At 40.9% G+C, this 16875-nt stretch overlaps 3 protein-coding genes across 3 annotated transcripts; 1 reads left to right on the top strand and 2 right to left on the bottom strand.

The window, feature by feature from the left end:
• Positions 1-1163: 1163 nt before the first annotated feature.
• On the bottom strand, positions 1164-3083 carry LOC115805850 (uncharacterized). Its single transcript, XM_030766546.1, has 2 exons — positions 2831-3083; positions 1164-2436 (listed from the first exon to the last, which is right to left on the bottom strand). The coding sequence occupies exon 2, from the start codon at positions 2356-2358 to the stop codon at positions 1234-1236; it is 1125 nt and encodes a 374-aa protein (XP_030622406.1). The 5' UTR covers positions 2359-2436; positions 2831-3083; the 3' UTR covers positions 1164-1233.
• Positions 3084-5022: 1939 nt separating this feature from the next.
• On the bottom strand, positions 5023-6857 carry LOC115804837 (uncharacterized). Its single transcript, XM_030765328.1, has 2 exons — positions 6605-6857; positions 5023-6210 (listed from the first exon to the last, which is right to left on the bottom strand). The coding sequence occupies exon 2, from the start codon at positions 6130-6132 to the stop codon at positions 5023-5025; it is 1110 nt and encodes a 369-aa protein (XP_030621188.1). The 5' UTR covers positions 6133-6210; positions 6605-6857.
• Positions 6858-8825: 1968 nt separating this feature from the next.
• On the top strand, positions 8826-15500 carry kmt5b (lysine methyltransferase 5B). The gene is made up of 10 exons (XM_030766448.1): positions 8826-8915; positions 9952-10296; positions 10712-10863; positions 11000-11239; positions 11349-11458; positions 11610-11776; positions 12099-12118; positions 12238-12374; positions 12592-12791; positions 12926-15500. Exons 2-10 carry the CDS (start codon positions 10143-10145, stop codon positions 14314-14316), a joined length of 2571 nt encoding a protein of 856 aa, XP_030622308.1. The 5' UTR covers positions 8826-8915; positions 9952-10142; the 3' UTR covers positions 14317-15500.
• Positions 15501-16875: the final 1375 nt, after the last annotated feature.

Raw genomic sequence — 16875 nt, 5'->3', positions numbered from 1 at the left:
AAAACCACCCCACTTATAAACAACAGTTAGGCATACAGGTATCTCAAAGTAGGGCAGGGTTGCAAGCTCGGCTAATCTTTTGATTTTGTATATCTAGAGATTTTGTATTTCAGAGGTTGTCATTTCTAGAAAGCATTGTGAAAAACAGAAGGGGGTAAGGGGAAAAATGGCCATTTTGTGATTTATTTGAATAGCTATGATTCCCAGGTTGACCCATTTGAAAAGACCTACCTGTTGAAAAGCTTTGCATCTCTAGTACCTGCTGAAAGTAAATAATTTCAAAATGCGACACAGCACAACAGTGGAGACATAGTTTCAGCATACAGTGAAATGACCTTAATTTATTGTTGCATTTGACAACAATCCCAGCAAATACACAATAGTAGCTGAATGTTTTTGTTACATGAAATAATATATATCAGTGCAAGGGGTAAGACACAAGAGCAGTGACAGCCATCATGTTACTGAAAACTAAGGTGAATAGAGAGACCTCTACAGGTTCATAGGAGGTACTACAATTGTGAACCTATTCAAGTGAGAATACCCAATGAGCAAATCAAAACAGCTGGTTTTAAAATGGATAAATGCATTTAGTCACTATGATCAGACAAAAAAATGCATTTTTTTTAGTTGTACAAGGCATTTCATTCATGTATTAACATCAAAATGAGATAAGGACAATCCTTTCTTTTAACTGATGTTAGGCTGATGTTAGGCCTAATTACAGTAACATTCAGCTGCAGAAAATATAAGTGATAAATCTCTGGTTACAGCAATGCTACACTTCATCAGGATCAATGGAAAAATAATATCACAGCAGACCTGGAAAGAAATCGAAATCACCTTTTGCAAATACATGAAATATCACTGATAAAATGATGGATTAAAATTCCTCTTCTTTTGATGTTGAGCACAGACAATACACTAAAGCTAAATAAAGATTAAAAAATCAAGTAAAATGTCACTCCTCTGTAGCTGGAATGTGTTAGAGTGAAGGTGAAATGTATAAATAAGACCGCAATTCATCATGGCCAAGGATTATTTTACATACATAGTCAAAGCATCAACTCAAGTTTCTGACAGAAATTTTAAAAAGGCAAACACTACAGTCTGATTGCCAAAATGCTCGTGTAGGTGTTTAAATGTTTAACATGGACTGAACCTGATTACGACCACTGCATTCCAACTCAATCATCACTTTAAGACGATGATTTTAACTTGCACAGAGTCCATTTACCAAAGCCAGCTGTCAAGATGCTGGAGGCAATAGCAGGACTGCTGAAGGATAGAGGTTAGCTCCATGTAACTTTGCTCCCTCCAGCTGGGGAGGAGGCGCTCATTGTTGAGGGCCTGAAGTTTGGGCGTCCCCTCCCGTAGCACCTGGTACAGGCACGGCCACCTGCTCTGTATCCTGAGCCTCGTTCGGCGGTCGAGAGTTATACCCCTGACAATCTTCTTAGCCCGTAACTCCCGCAGTGCAGGGAGTTTGAGGCAAGAGAATACTAAACCACGACTAGGTGACACATCCAGAAATTCCAGGGATAGTGACTCCAGGGTGTAGGAGATTCCAAGGTTCCGCAGTGGCACAAGAACGTGGAGAGTCAGGGACTTAAGGTTTGGAAGCGATTTAGTCAGAGTTTGTAAAGTGCTTGGACTAACTCCTTTGAATACCCAGAAATATTTCAGCTCCAACACGCGAAGGTGCTGAAACTGAGTAATGAGAGCCACAGATGTCTCGGACCAGTCAAAGTGCAGGCGCATCTTTGTGATCCTTGGACAGCTATGAGCCAGTCTGGAGAGCAGGATCTGAAAGTTATTTACCTGGTCCATCTTTGTAATGCTGTCCTGATGGGAACTGGAGCTGGTGTGAACACGGAGATCCAGAGGCTCCAGCAGCGTGAAAGTCCAATTCAAGTCTACGTGACTTAGATCCCTGCAGTGAACATTCTCAAGAAGGTGAGACAGGAGCTCCCCCCACTTATTGCATTGGTCTCCAAGATCGAAACTGGCCTTGAGAGTGAGCAGACTTGCCCCACGGGATATGAGATGGTGCGTGTAATGGTGAACCCATGCTTTCCAACGTTCAAACTCTCGATTAGACACAAGCAGCCCCTCCTGGCCGAGGTGGAAGACCCCACGACGAGAGTAGTCTGCTACTCTCCAGAGCTTTCCAGAGCGGATAAGACAGCTCCAGCTGGAACACACAAGTGCTGAGTTGCATTTGTCCACCTCACTAAGAAATGAGAACACATGTAGTTGACACTCTACTGGAAGCAAATTAAAGGGGAAGTAATCTTCATCAGACTTGACTCTTCTTCTCGCACTGACGGGGACAAGGGCTCTCTTCCTTGGCGGCATGCTGCTTACCAATATAGAGTTTGATCTCTGAAACAGTCATACTCTCACTGTCCTCAAGACAATCTAGTCTGATGGATCCTTAAAGGAGAAAAGAACAGTTTTATGCATCTTAAAAACAAAAACCATCAATCTCACATATAAAGCATGCTTACATGTACTATGCATTAAGTAATAGAATACCAAAGAAGCAGTCATAATACACCTAAAGTTCATCTGAATCCTCAAGTGTTCACTTATGCTAACTCGTTTTTACTGGCCCAATCCTCTACTTTTACAAAATAGGATGAAGATAATAATAAGACAAAGGTTTCGAATATAATTTGTGCAGGGAGATCAGATTCGTTGTTGCCATATACTAACATTCAATACACGTACCTAACGAGCTAACAGTGATACGGACCAAAAGTTAGCTTAAATTAGCATCACTTTCTGTAGGCAATCGATCTGTTTATCGTTAATAGTTTCAACTTACCACGAGCATGTTTTGGTTATCGCACCACAAACAAACCCAAAAGATGCAAAAACGGGATGAGCCTATAACACGGATAATACACACTTAAAACTTAAATAACTTATTATATTTAACTTAGCAAGCTGGCTAAGACTCCCTCAGTCCAATGTGGCTGGACGAAAATGTCTTAAAAGCTTGCTTCAGTACATGTGACATCGATCATAATATTAAAATGCCACATCTCCGCTGGAGAACTCATTATTTAAAGTCAGACGAATCGATTTGACCGTCAATAAAACGCAAATAGCCATGTTAGCACAGGTAGCTGAGTCAAGTGTTTGAGGGTTCTTGTTGTTCTTTAAAAATGACGTCATCATTATGCGTGGAGAATTTTATATTTTCTCCCGGAAAAGAAAAAAAGTATTATTTTCGCACGATTATGTAAACGTGCATATTTGAACAACAGGAATCTAGAACCTAGCACAAATTCAATATTTGGAGGGTATCAATTAAATAGAATAAGGTTCTGTCTGTTGATTATGGTAATTCCATTATTACTATTCATAAAGGAAGCCTACATGCTTCGACATCATTGTGCGTCTTACGGTTTATTACCGTTTCGCTTCTTTTTTATTGTCAAGAATATGTTCAGTCTGTCAAGAAGGGCTAACTTTGCCACAAACACGTCCTCTGAAGACACATTTTACCGTCTAGACCTCTACATTCGACAAATTTCAAACTATGCTATTGTAAATGTGACACGGACAGTTGTACCCTAGGTCGTCCTACGGATCTCACTCCTTTTGAATCCATGTTCATGTGTTAATGTTCAAAGCTCAGCCGAAGTAATACTTTTGCTAAAGAAAAATATACACGTTGAAAGGAACAGAACTGGCGTGACAGACTGGGTCGGCGCTACCGCTATAAGTTTAAAGGTTTCCCTTGAGAAAATCGAGGAGGGTAAAGTCACCTGTAGGAATGTTCAGTATTTGTAGATTATGTATGTGTTAACTCTAATATATTAAGGCAAATGGAAAAGGACGAATATACATCGCATCCTCCAAGTCTGTGGAAAGACAGGCGCTGATGCGAACTGTTTATCGTCATGCGAGTGCAAGATAGAAAAAATAAACCTAGATCACATGTATATTTTCAGCGCCCACATTACAGCACAAAACCTTGTTAAAACCACACCAGCTCTGTACATCGTGACTAACAGGACTGCCGTTGAATTGACTCTTAGTGTAAAAAGCAACGCATTTCGAACTGTTGCTGGGCATGACATTTCATTGCAGAACAGCACTGCAACTCATTAAAATTATTGTTGACGCTGAATGGACTTTAGTATGTAAAATGATGTTGTTTCTGATGCTGAAAACTAACTATTTATCTTGGGAAATTTAAGGTTTTTATATTTTATTTATTTATGTATTTATTCGTTCATTTGTCTGTTTGTGTATTCACGAATATAAGTCTGTAGATGTTTGCTACACTTGTCAATGCTGCCAAAATATCCAAATGCAACACTTTTTTATTCGATGAAATTCAAATAATAATATTCTCAAAACTGAAAACCGATTATTAATTTGATTACAGTGGGTAGATACGATGCTGTCATATAAAAGAACATTACATCGCTTCTAAGGTCTGAGCAGGTGCAATATTCACGAAGGTGAGATATCGAATATAGCTGATGGCAAAGGATGTGTGTATCTCTGTGTGTGTGTGGGGGGGGGGTCTTTTGTCATAACTATTTAATACCGATTCTTATTAGTATTGAGAAGAATTTATTTTGTAAATTGTGCATTTCTCTGTATTATAAATAAATAAATATATATATATTTTATTGGCAACCAAAAAAAACATATGAGCTTTTGAAAGGCTGTTCCGTATTTTGCAACTGAGTGACTTTATAGTATTTCTCCGCTGGTTGGCCGCGGATTCACTGAGTAACATAAGACATTTAAAGGGAAAATATAACTGCGCCTGCCTTTGTGTACATCCAACAGAGAAGGAACTTGCAGTTTATGATTTCCCGAGGAAGTTCTTTTTCGAGACATTTAAAGAGAGTATATTCTCCAAATCATCTTGGTGTAATCATTCTTTGCAAAGTCCTGGGTTAGTCTATGTTATGAAAATATCCGAGGGTCTATTTCTTTCGGAGGCGGTTCTGCGCCCTCGCTTTCCTTCCCAGTTGGCCGCCATCTTGAATTTTAATGGTAATTTTGGTAATAGCAGGACTGCTGAAGGATAGAGGTTAGCTCCATGTAACTTTGCTCCCTCCAGCTGGGGAGGAGGCGCTCATTGTTGAGGGCCTGAAGTTTGGGCGTCCCCTCCCGTAGCACCTGGTACAGGCACGGCCACCTGCTCTGTATCCTGAGCCTCGTTCGGCGGTCGAGAGTTATACCCCTGACAATCTTCTTAGCCCGTAACTCCCGCAGTGCAGGGAGTTTGAGGCAAGAGAATACTAAACCACGACTAGGTGACACATCCAGAAATTCCAGGGATAGTGACTCCAGGGTGTAGGAGATTCCAAGGTTCCGCAGTGGCACAAGAACGTGGAGAGTCAGGGACTTAAGGTTTGGAAGCGATTTAGTCAGAGTTTGTAAAGTGCTTGGACTAACTCCTTTGAATACCCAGAAATATTTCAGCTCCAACACGCGAAGGTGCTGAAACTGAGTAATGAGAGCCACAGATGTCTCGGACCAGTCAAAGTGCAGGCGCATCTTTGTGATCCTTGGACAGCTATGAGCCAGTCTGGAGAGCAGGATCTGAAAGTTATTTACCTGGTCCATCTTTGTAATGCTGTCCTGATGGGAACTGGAGCTGGTGTGAACACGGAGATCCAGAGGCTCCAGCAGCGTGAAAGTCCAATTCAAGTCTACGTGACTTAGATCCCTGCAGTGAACATTCTCAAGAAGGTGAGACAGGAGCTCCCCCCACTTATTGCATTGGTCTCCAAGATCGAAACTGGCCTTGAGAGTGAGCAGACTTGCCCCACGGGATATGAGATGGTGCGTGTAATGGTGAACCCATGCTTTCCAACGTTCAAACTCTCGATTAGACACAAGCAGCCCCTCCTGGCCGAGGTGGAAGACCCCACGACGAGAGTAGTCTGCTACTCTCCAGAGCTTTCCAGAGCGGATAAGACAGCTCCAGCTGGAACACACAAGTGCTGAGTTGCATTTGTCCACCTCACTAAGAAATGAGAACACATGTAGTTGACACTCTACTGGAAGCAAATTAAAGGGGAAGTAATCTTCATCAGACTTGACTCTTCTTCTCGCACTGACGGGGACAAGGGCTCTCTTCCTTGGCGGCATGCTGCTTACCAATATAGAGTTTGATCTCTGAAACAGTCATACTCTCACTGTCCTCAAGACAATCTAGTCTGATGGATCCTTAAAGGAGAAAAGAACAGTTTTATGCATCTTAAAAACAAAAACCATCAATCTCACATATAAAGCATGCTTACATGTACTATGCATTAAGTAATAGAATACCAAAGAAGCAGTCATAATACACCTAAAGTTCATCTGAATCCTCAAGTGTTCACTTATGCTAACTCGTTTTTACTGGCCCAATCCTCTACTTTTACAAAATAGGATGAAGATAATAATAAGACAAAGGTTTCGAATATAATTTGTGCAGGGAGATCAGATTCGTTGTTGCCATATACTAACATTCAATACACGTACCTAACGAGCTAACAGTGATACGGACCAAAAGTTAGCTTAAATTAGCATCACTTTCTGTAGGCAATCGATCTGTTTATCGTTAATAGTTTCAACTTACCACGAGCATGTTTTGGTTATCGCACCACAAACAAACCCAAAAGATGCAAAAACGGGATGAGCCTATAACACGGATAATACACACTTAAAACTTAAATAACTTATTATATTTAACTTAGCAAGCTGGCTAAGACTCCCTCAGTCCAATGTGGCTGGACGAAAATGTCTTAAAAGCTTGCTTCAGTACATGTGACATCGATCATAATATTAAAATGCCACATCTCCGCTGGAGAACTCATTATTTAAAGTCAGACGAATCGATTTGACCGTCAATAAAACGCAAATAGCCATGTTAGCACAGGTAGCTGAGTCAAGTGTTTGAGGGTTCTTGTTGTTCTTTAAAAATGACGTCATCATTATGCGTGGAGAATTTTATATTTTCTCCCGGAAAAGAAAAAAAGTATTATTTTCGCACGATTATGTAAACGTGCATATTTGAACAACAGGAATCTAGAACCTAGCACAAATTCAATATTTGGAGGGTATCAATTAAATAGAATAAGGTTCTGTCTGTTGATTATGGTAATTCCATTATTACTATTCATAAAGGAAGCCTACATGCTTCGACATCATTGTGCGTCTTACGGTTTATTACCGTTTCGCTTCTTTTTTATTGTCAAGAATATGTTCAGTCTGTCAAGAAGGGCTAACTTTGCCACAAACACGTCCTCTGAAGACACATTTTACCGTCTAGACCTCTACATTCGACAAATTTCAAACTATGCTATTGTAAATGTGACACGGACAGTTGTACCCTAGGTCGTCCTACGGATCTCACTCCTTTTGAATCCATGTTCATGTGTTAATGTTCAAAGCTCAGCCGAAGTAATACTTTTGCTAAAGAAAAATATACACGTTGAAAGGAACAGAACTGGCGTGACAGACTGGGTCGGCGCTACCGCTATAAGTTTAAAGGTTTCCCTTGAGAAAATCGAGGAGGGTAAAGTCACCTGTAGGAATGTTCAGTATTTGTAGATTATGTATGTGTTAACTCTAATATATTAAGGCAAATGGAAAAGGACGAATATACATCGCATCCTCCAAGTCTGTGGAAAGACAGGCGCTGATGCGAACTGTTTATCGTCATGCGAGTGCAAGATAGAAAAAATAAACCTAGATCACATGTATATTTTCAGCGCCCACATTACAGCACAAAACCTTGTTAAAACCACACCAGCTCTGTACATCGTGACTAACAGGACTGCCGTTGAATTGACTCTTAGTGTAAAAAGCAACGCATTTCGAACTGTTGCTGGGCATGACATTTCATTGCAGAACAGCACTGCAACTCATTAAAATTATTGTTGACGCTGAATGGACTTTAGTATGTAAAATGATGTTGTTTCTGATGCTGAAAACTAACTATTTATCTTGGGAAATTTAAGGTTTTTATATTTTATTTATTTATGTATTTATTCGTTCATTTGTCTGTTTGTGTATTCACGAATATAAGTCTGTAGATGTTTGCTACACTTGTCAATGCTGCCAAAATATCCAAATGCAACACTTTTTTATTCGATGAAATTCAAATAATAATATTCTCAAAACTGAAAACCGATTATTAATTTGATTACAGTGGGTAGATACGATGCTGTCATATAAAAGAACATTACATCGCTTCTAAGGTCTGAGCAGGTGCAATATTCACGAAGGTGAGATATCGAATATAGCTGATGGCAAAGGATGTGTGTATCTCTGTGTGTGTGTGGGGGGGGGTCTTTTGTCATAACTATTTAATACCGATTCTTATTAGTATTGAGAAGAATTTATTTTGTAAATTGTGCATTTCTCTGTATTATAAATAAATAAATATATATATATTTTATTGGCAACCAAAAAAAACATATGAGCTTTTGAAAGGCTGTTCCGTATTTTGCAACTGAGTGACTTTATAGTATTTCTCCGCTGGTTGGCCGCGGATTCACTGAGTAACATAAGACATTTAAAGGGAAAATATAACTGCGCCTGCCTTTGTGTACATCCAACAGAGAAGGAACTTGCAGTTTATGATTTCCCGAGGAAGTTCTTTTTCGAGACATTTAAAGAGAGTATATTCTCCAAATCATCTTGGTGTAATCATTCTTTGCAAAGTCCTGGGTTAGTCTATGTTATGAAAATATCCGAGGGTCTATTTCTTTCGGAGGCGGTTCTGCGCCCTCGCTTTCCTTCCCAGTTGGCCGCCATCTTGAATTTTAATGGTAATTTTCTGGTAAATTTTGTTTCCTGTAGCTAAGCTATTGCATTTTAGTATGATTTTTCGTTGACCAGTGCTGTTTGAGATGGATATTCCTTGACATAAGAAAAAACGCAAAGTGAGTATTAAAGTCCAGGTCTGAGACTCAACAGAGAGATTCATTGCCTGTTTTATACTTTTCCGGGTAGATTTGTTAGCTAGCCAAAAGGTAGCAACACAAGCTAGCACACAAGCTAACGTGATACTAACCTAACTAGCTCCGCTTGATGAGGAGTTGTGTTAGCTAGGTTATCTAGTTAGCTATGTCGAGGCCTAGGTGGGACGCGACTAACCTGGGGTAACCGGCTATTTTGTCCATAGAGTACACAGTATAATCCTCTGCTGCGAAGTAGAATTTTTGTGAAAATGTATTACAATGATAGTTGCAAGATAGCCAGTTAGTTTTATTGTCTAGGTAGCTTCGTGCTAGCCAAGCCAATTTTAGCCGAATGTTTACCTGCTCTGTAGTTAATGTTTGGAGCTAACCTTAGCTAGCTAACCCGGTGGTAACTTAGCCCTAATCTGCCCAATAACTGACGTTAAATATGTTTTGAAATACAAGTACCTTTTAAGGCAGCTATACTGGAAACAGAAGTGTATAGTATTTTCTCCCAGTTAGCTTTTCTGGGTGACCAAAATGGACAATAGCTGTGGTTGTCTGAATCTAAATATGTCTAAGCCCAGCACCACAAAAGCCCCCCGAAACTGGATAGTCTTTCATCTTAAGATAAGGTATTGTCTGATAAAACATGATCGACCATTTTCTTCCAGTTTAGAAACGTGAGTAATCTTCGAAATGTATGCACTTGAAACCTGTACTTCGTTTGTTAAATGCCACTGGTTCAATTATTAGTTGGGTCGTCCTTAGCAACCAGGAGGTGGCAGTCTACGCTCAGCCTTACCGCACTATCCAAGCTCCTCAATGGAAGCCTATATACCTACATTTCATGTGCCATGACAACTTGCTGTCCTCATGACTAGACATATCACTGTGCTTTTTTAACTATTTTCTTCCCTTGACTCCTTTGTATTGGTGACAGCAAGTTACCACCACATAGATAAGTACATAGATGTTGTCATAACGATGACTAATTGCACTTTTTACTTGCTCCCAGTTACTGTAGGTGAAAACAAACCAGCAGAGTGAATCCATGAGGACAGGTCTCTGAGCATCCTGAGTTTGTTCACATCAGTGGGAGGTTTGGCTGCGGCTGAATTTTAGAACAGGTCTGCGCATTGTATGGTGCCCCATAAGCATACAGAGGCTAAATGCGCCTTCACCAGGCGGCCAGCTGGAATGAAGTAGATGGGAGAATCCAACAACATGGTGCTGAATGGCAGGAGACATGGCAGCAGGTTCTCCAGTGATCAGTCCCTAAGCAAGAGCAGGCTGCAGCACCCCCAGAGAGCCCATCTGCAGCAGAGCAAGGGCTCCCCTAGTGGCCGGAGATGCAGCCGACGTTAGTATCTCTCTCTCTCTCTTTCTCTCTCTCTCTCTCTCTCTCTCTCTCTCTCTCTCTCTTTCTCTCTCCATTAGTAGATTGATGCTGTAACGTGTCTCATTTGTCTCCATAACAGAAATAATTCAGATCATTGTAAATTTAAGATGGTTTCTCCTAAATAATCTTTTGAGGCGCAGAATTAAATCTGAGGTCATGTCAGCAAATGTATTATTTCATTTCATTTCCAAACTAATGACAAAAATAAATAGAAACATGAATTTTGTTTATTTTGGGCACTAATTTGTGTAAAGTTACAGTGTAGGCACATTTATATGTGATTTCAGAGTGGTTTCTGTGTCTGACCACATGTTTGCCTATGGAACAGGTCACACAACTTGCTGGTGTTTTTACATTAACTTCCCTTTTTCAACAGGTTGCAGCGGAGCGCCTCCAGAGGTGGAGAGACGCCATGTCCCATCATCTGGAATGACTGCAAAGGAGCTGTGTGAGTACGATGACCTGACCACCAGTCTCATCCTCGACCCTTACCTTGGCTTCCAGACACACAAGATGAACACCAGGTCTGTGTCACTACCATTGAGGTTCACTTTTAGAAATTCAACATGTTAGTCGATCGTGTTCTGTTCGTAAATTTATTTAAACTGATTTTTGTGCTTGTATAAATGTTACTTTTTGCCTCTAAGACCTCTTCAGCATTTAGTCAAGAGGGGGCAGACAAGAGTCATTTAATGGGGAGAAAGTTAATGTTATTCTTAATTTTTTTTTTTTTTTTAGGTTTCGTCCTATTAAGGGTCGACAAGGGGAGCTCAGAGACATAATAGAGCGTTTTAAAAAGCATAACAACCTGGAGAAAGCGTTTCAGGCCTTGACTTCAGGCGACTGGACCAGACATCACTTCCTGAACAAGACCAAGGCCCAGGAGAAACTCTTCAAAGCGCATGTAAGCCACTTTGACACCTCATTGAATTTATATTTATATGATGTCACACACTCTCACAGTGGATAACACTGGAGTTTATTACTTGACAAATATTGCTGTCTTTCCCCAGGTGTTTGTTTACCTGCGTATGTTCGCCCCAGACAGTGGGTTTGAGATTCTTCCATGCAATCGCTATTCCTCTGAGCAAAATGGAGCCAAAATTGTAGCAACAAAGGATTGGTGGGTTGGCCTAAGCATCAGTTTCCCACTGATTCGTTACAACTGTGAACATTAATATTGGCTGTCACATACTGTAAAAAAAAAGTGTAATAGCAACTCATTAGAAAAAGTTTGATCCACTCGCGTGGTTTTTGTGTGTGTTTTCCCATAGGAAGAGGAATGATAAGATTGAACATCTTGTGGGCTGCATTGCTGAGCTGTCAGCCAGTGAGGAGAGGATGCTGCTGCGACACGGAGAGAATGACTTCAGTGTAATGTACTCCACCCGCAAGAACTGTGCTCAACTCTGGCTTGGGCCCGCTGCTTTCATTAACCATGGTATGAATCCCATTACAAATATCCCTCAGATGCTGTTGTGTGTATGTCAGTTAGATTTCATTTGAGTAATCTGTTCAGTTGAACTTTCAGATGAATGGAAGGAATGATTGGCAAAAGTGTTTTAATGTTACTTTATTATTGGAGGTGTTGCTGTTTGACATTACTTGATGTGTTGCCCAATCATAGCACTTAACAGAAGATCTGAGCACTCTTTTATGACAGTGAGAACTGACATGACCCTTACGGAGGATGAATTATGAGAAAGGATAATAAAAACTATCTGTCATAATAACTTAAACCTCTCTGTTTTTTCTTTGTACAGATTGTCGGCCAAATTGCAAGGTTTGTATTAATAAGACTTGTATTTTTATAGCTGAATTATTTGTATTTGAAAAATTAGAACAGTTGTTTAAAGTGCTTCAGTGCACATTTGAAATTGTTACCATTTTGTTTTGTTGCAGTTTGTGTCAACAGGTCGAGACACTGCTTGTGTCAAGGTCCTTCGGGATATTGAACCTGGGGAAGAGATCTCGTGTTACTATGGAGATGGTTTCTTTGGAGAAAACAATGAATTCTGTGAATGCTATACTTGTGAACGGTATTGTGTCATTTTTTTCTCTGTTTCTTTTTAGTTGGGTAGCAACTGGTGATGAGTAATGATAGTATAACCTCTTATCACACTTATTAAACTTGTTAAATTAAAAAGTCCTGTAAAAGAGTAGATTTATGCATTACCACTATAAATGTTTTCCTGCACATTGCTGAAATGCTCGAACTTAGTAACATATTCTTACTTTCTGTCTGTGTCTTTACAGACGAGGCACTGGTGCCTTTAAGTCAAAAGCTGGGCTTCCAGTTGAGACTCCGGTGATTAATAGCAAGTATGGCCTGAGAGAGACAGACAAGCGTCTGAACAGGCTGAAGAAGCTGGGAGAGGGCAGTCGAAACTCAGACAGTCAATCTGTCAGCTCCAACGTGGAAGCAGACTCTCAGGAAATGCCCAGTGTACACACATGTAAGTAAGAACACACAATGTCCACGCGCTACAAGAACTTACTACACAACATCAAAGCGTAGAACATTTGCTTTAGGAAATATTTCTATAGTTTGGAGGTTTTATCTGCTGTCCCCCCCCCTTCTGTCTGTCAGCATTACGGAAGAGGACGTCCCAATCCTGTATCAAAAAGCTTGGTGAAGCTAGGGCAGCAACAAGGCAAACTCTGTCAAGCACTCCTACCTCTACCTCAAGCCCTAAACGAAGTCATACAAATAACTCCAGTTTACCAAAGAGACTCAAATCAAAGCCCGCACAGCCTTCGCTTAAGTTAAGGAGACGATGTCGAGGAGTGGAATCGAAAGCCTCCGGCAGAATGAAGGGAGGGAGTTTAGGGGTGAAAGAGCAGTCTAGAAGGGAGGGGAACAGGCGAGGTTCTATACAGGCCTTGGGAAGCAGAGGTGGCGAGGCACACACAGCAGTGAATGAAAACAATCACAATAACTCTACAAAGGGTGCTACAGCGTGCAAGGATAGCTTAACTTGCCCTTACAGAACTCGTAGGTCCGCGAGGACCTCTTTTGGTGCTCAGGAGGCTGCCGGCGGCAAACATGGACTGCACCTGCCGCCCAGCCCAGACCCGCTGCATGGCGGTTTGGTTCTGAAGACGGAACCAGGGGACTTCATACCTGTGACGCCAGGGCACCAGCTGAACACGCCCAGCCTGGAAGCCAGCTGTCCCAGGAAAGGGACCTGTCCTCGACGCAGGAGGACGATAAAACAGGAGGACCCAGGCTCCTACGGGGACACTTTCCTGCAGGAGGGCCTGCCCGATCTGCGGCACGCGGCCCGAGCCGCGGATGTGGCGGACTGCGGGACGGTGCTGCTCGGCCTGCCCGGCCGGCACCAGCACTACAACGGCACAGCGAAAGCTGGCAAGCCCCTCCGCCGGGGCAAAGGTAAGAAGAAGCGTCAGATCACTCGTTACGACGCGCAGCTGATCCTGGAGAACAACTCAGGCATCCCCAAGCTGACGTTACGGAGGAGGAGAGACAGCAGCAGCAGCAAAACCGAGCCGCGGGAGGCCGACCCCGTCAACTCTTCCAGCTCCTCGAAAATAAGCATCAAATTCAGCAAGGACAGCGAGAAGGACAGGAGCAGCTCGTACGTGGCCAAGCTTAACAACGGCTATGGCCACGCCGCCCACAGCAGCTCCACCAAGCTGAAAATCCAGCTGAAACGCGAGGACGACAGCAGGGGCTTGCACCGGACGTACTCGGACGATCTGACGTTCACGGGCATCGTTAAGAGGGAAGCAGGGGAGGTTCTGGATCACGAGGTAGGGGTTGAGGGGGCTCCGAACACAGAGGAGGACTCTTTGTCTTCGGAAGAGGAGGAAGAGGAAGAGGACTACTTTGACAACGAGGATGATTTCATCCCACTCCCACCAGCGAAACGCCTGCGTCTCATTGTAGGCAAAGATTCCATAGACATAGACATTTCGTCTCGGCGAAGAGAGGACCAGTCTCTCAGACTCAATGCATAAGCTGTGTATAAATCCAATGTTCCAATCAGTCGTGTTTATTTGAATCATGTAATTTAAATGGAGAATAATGCAAATGTAAAAAATTAAAAGCAACACAACATATCGTTCTCTACATTTTAGTGGCGGCACTTCTTTATGGGTTATTCACTATGAATATAAATATTGTAGAAAGTGTACAGGTATGTATGAATTTTATCCGAGGCTGATGATGTGCTGATGTTTGTTGAATCTTTTTTTTTTTTTCCCCCTGTAGCTTTATTGTTTTCTTCTATTAACTGCCCAGCCATGTCAAACGCATTGGGGAGGATTCATTCACTAGAAATGCTTCAAATGTCACAAATTACTACAAATCACTAAAATCATTAGGTGCATAATCCCACCTCAAAACTTTGGGAAACATCATTTTAAGGGTTCACATGTCAGTGTCTACATGTGCACAAAAAAATAATGTATTTTGTCAGCGTTTTGTAGTAAAGGGATTAAGCAAAGAAAATAATGTACAAAATAACTGTTGTGAGGGTAAGCTGGTTTCAGGTAATCTTTTTGTTTTTTTGTTTTGTTTTTGCTTTTTTTTTTTTAAATGCCCTTGTGTCCCATTTGGGTTTTTCGGGTGATCAGTAATAGCTATAGTGCTGTTTTTGTTGGTTCTTAAATGGTCCATTGAGAAGTGGGAGACCTGAAATTCCCCTTCCTGCTGCAAAGACAATGCAAAAGCATATAACCTTCTAAACCCATAGAAATGCGTGTAACAAAATTTAGAAATGGATTAAAAAAAAACTGTGTGAACTTAAACACATAAAGGAAGAAAGTTAACATTTCAAAACCATAGTCAAATTACTAAACAGATAACATGTGACTTTACCCTTGACAAATGTCCAAGTTGTCTTTATAGACAGTCCAAAACATTAATACTTGCATGTTTCAGTGAAATTGGCTGTTTCAGTCCTGACAATGGAAGGTGAAAAACTTTTGTTTTAATAACGGTATGCATTAATGACCACTTTATCAGACAGAATACGTCTTGTCACAATATCCTGTTTACATTTCCATGTAAATGTTAGATCCTAGAAATTATGTCCAAGAAATAAACTAGGCTAGGCTGTATGTGTTAGATTTCTTTTCCCAGCAGTTGCTGCATATCTTGCATTTAGTTGCCTAAATGTCTGTGCATGCCGTGCACTGATGACCCTCCCTGCCACAAACATGAAAAAAATAAAATCAAACAAGGGATTCTTTGTTATATTGTTTTATTATTCTGAATTCCATTTTTCTTATTTTTTTTTAATCAGCTAAGAGCTACCACCTTTGACAAACCTTTTGTTTTGCTTTTTCGCTTGTCCATTTTACGGTGTATACAGTAAGCTTTTGGTTCTTATAATGATGATGATGATAATTTGTGTCTGCAAGTACTCTGGCTTACAGGCTTACACTCTGAGGATCGTGGAATAGAAATTGCAACATAATGTACAGTTGAAATTGGGGTCATATTGTTCACTATGTACATTTGGAGACTTGTTTTTATTTAACTGTTTTGAGTACTTGAAAACAATATAAAATTCATTTTCAAGATAATTTCTCTTGTGGTGTGTCCTGTCTTTTCTTTGTGATTTACATATACACAAATATATATATAAAACGTGTCTAAACTTAAATTAATACAAGTCATGCCATAACTTTTTCACTTTTAATAAGATTTTAAAACAATATTTAAGTGAAAAATAAAATGACTATTAGGAACTAGTATATTTAAAAAAAACTTCAGTGTCTTAGTTTCTTATGTGTGCATATCTCTCTCTCACTCACTTGTTTTCAAAGCCGCTTATCCTACTCGGGGTCAAGGGGGGTGCTGGAGCCTATCCTAGCGTTCATTGGGCGAAAGACCGGGAAACACCCTGGACAGGTCGCTAGTCCATTGCAGTTTGCACATCTCTTAACCAATAATTTGTGGAAGCACCTCTTGCTTTTATCACAGCTGTTAGTCTGTTTTGATAGATCTCTATCAAGTTAGCAGTTTTACCCTGTTCTTTGCAATATAATTCAAGTTCAATTAAATTGCAGGGTGATCTCTTGTGAATAGCCCTCTAAAGGTCAGTCCAAAGATTTTCAGTAGGACTGAGAGCTGGACTCTAGCTGGGTCATTCCAGGACATTAATCTTCCTTTTCTTAATCCATTCCGTGGTTGAGTAAGCTGTGTGTTTTTGATTGTTGTCATGTTGAAAGATGCAAGTCCTTTTATAATGTTAGCTCTCTGGCAGAAGGCCAGAGACGTTTGCGCCAGTATATTTTGGTATTTGGACCTATTCCTTTTCCCCTGTATTGTCTTAACTAGAGCCCAGATGAAGAAAAGCAGCTCCATAGACAAGATAGTCACCACCATGCTTTCAGTAGACACTGTGACCTTGGTCTCATCAGACCATGAGAAATTTTCCCACGTGGTTCTAGGAGCAATTGCTTTCATTTTACTGTCTTAACCTATAGGTCAGACTTGTGGAACATGTGAAAAATGGTCATATAATGCAGGGAATGGTCACTTAATGCCATAAATTCCTGAAGCTCCTT

The sequence above is a fragment of the Chanos chanos genome, chromosome 2 (assembly GCF_902362185.1).
Source record: "Chanos chanos chromosome 2, fChaCha1.1, whole genome shotgun sequence".
Lineage (NCBI taxonomy): Eukaryota > Metazoa > Chordata > Actinopteri > Gonorynchiformes > Chanidae > Chanos > Chanos chanos.
The sequence above is the reverse complement of the archived record's forward strand: the minus strand, read 5'-3'. Positions and strand labels throughout refer to the sequence as shown.

What these genes read in the sequence shown, in the direction of transcription:
- LOC115804837 (XM_030765328.1), bottom strand. Translation starts at nt 6,132, where the DNA reads ATGCCGCCAAGGAAGAGAGCCCTTGTCCCCGTCAGTGCGAGAAGAAGA.
- kmt5b (XM_030766448.1), top strand. Translation starts at nt 10,143, where the DNA reads ATGGGAGAATCCAACAACATGGTGCTGAATGGCAGGAGACATGGCAGC. An exon ending in TGGCCGGAGATGCAGCCGAC is followed by an intron (nt 10,297 to 10,711) that starts GTTAGTATCTCT and finishes CTTTTTCAACAG; the next exon opens with GTTGCAGCGGAGCGCCTCCA. An exon ending in AATGCCCAGTGTACACACAT is followed by an intron (nt 12,792 to 12,925) that starts GTAAGTAAGAAC and finishes TCTGTCTGTCAG; the next exon opens with CATTACGGAAGAGGACGTCC.
- LOC115805850 (XM_030766546.1), bottom strand. Translation starts at nt 2,358, where the DNA reads ATGCCGCCAAGGAAGAGAGCCCTTGTCCCCGTCAGTGCGAGAAGAAGA.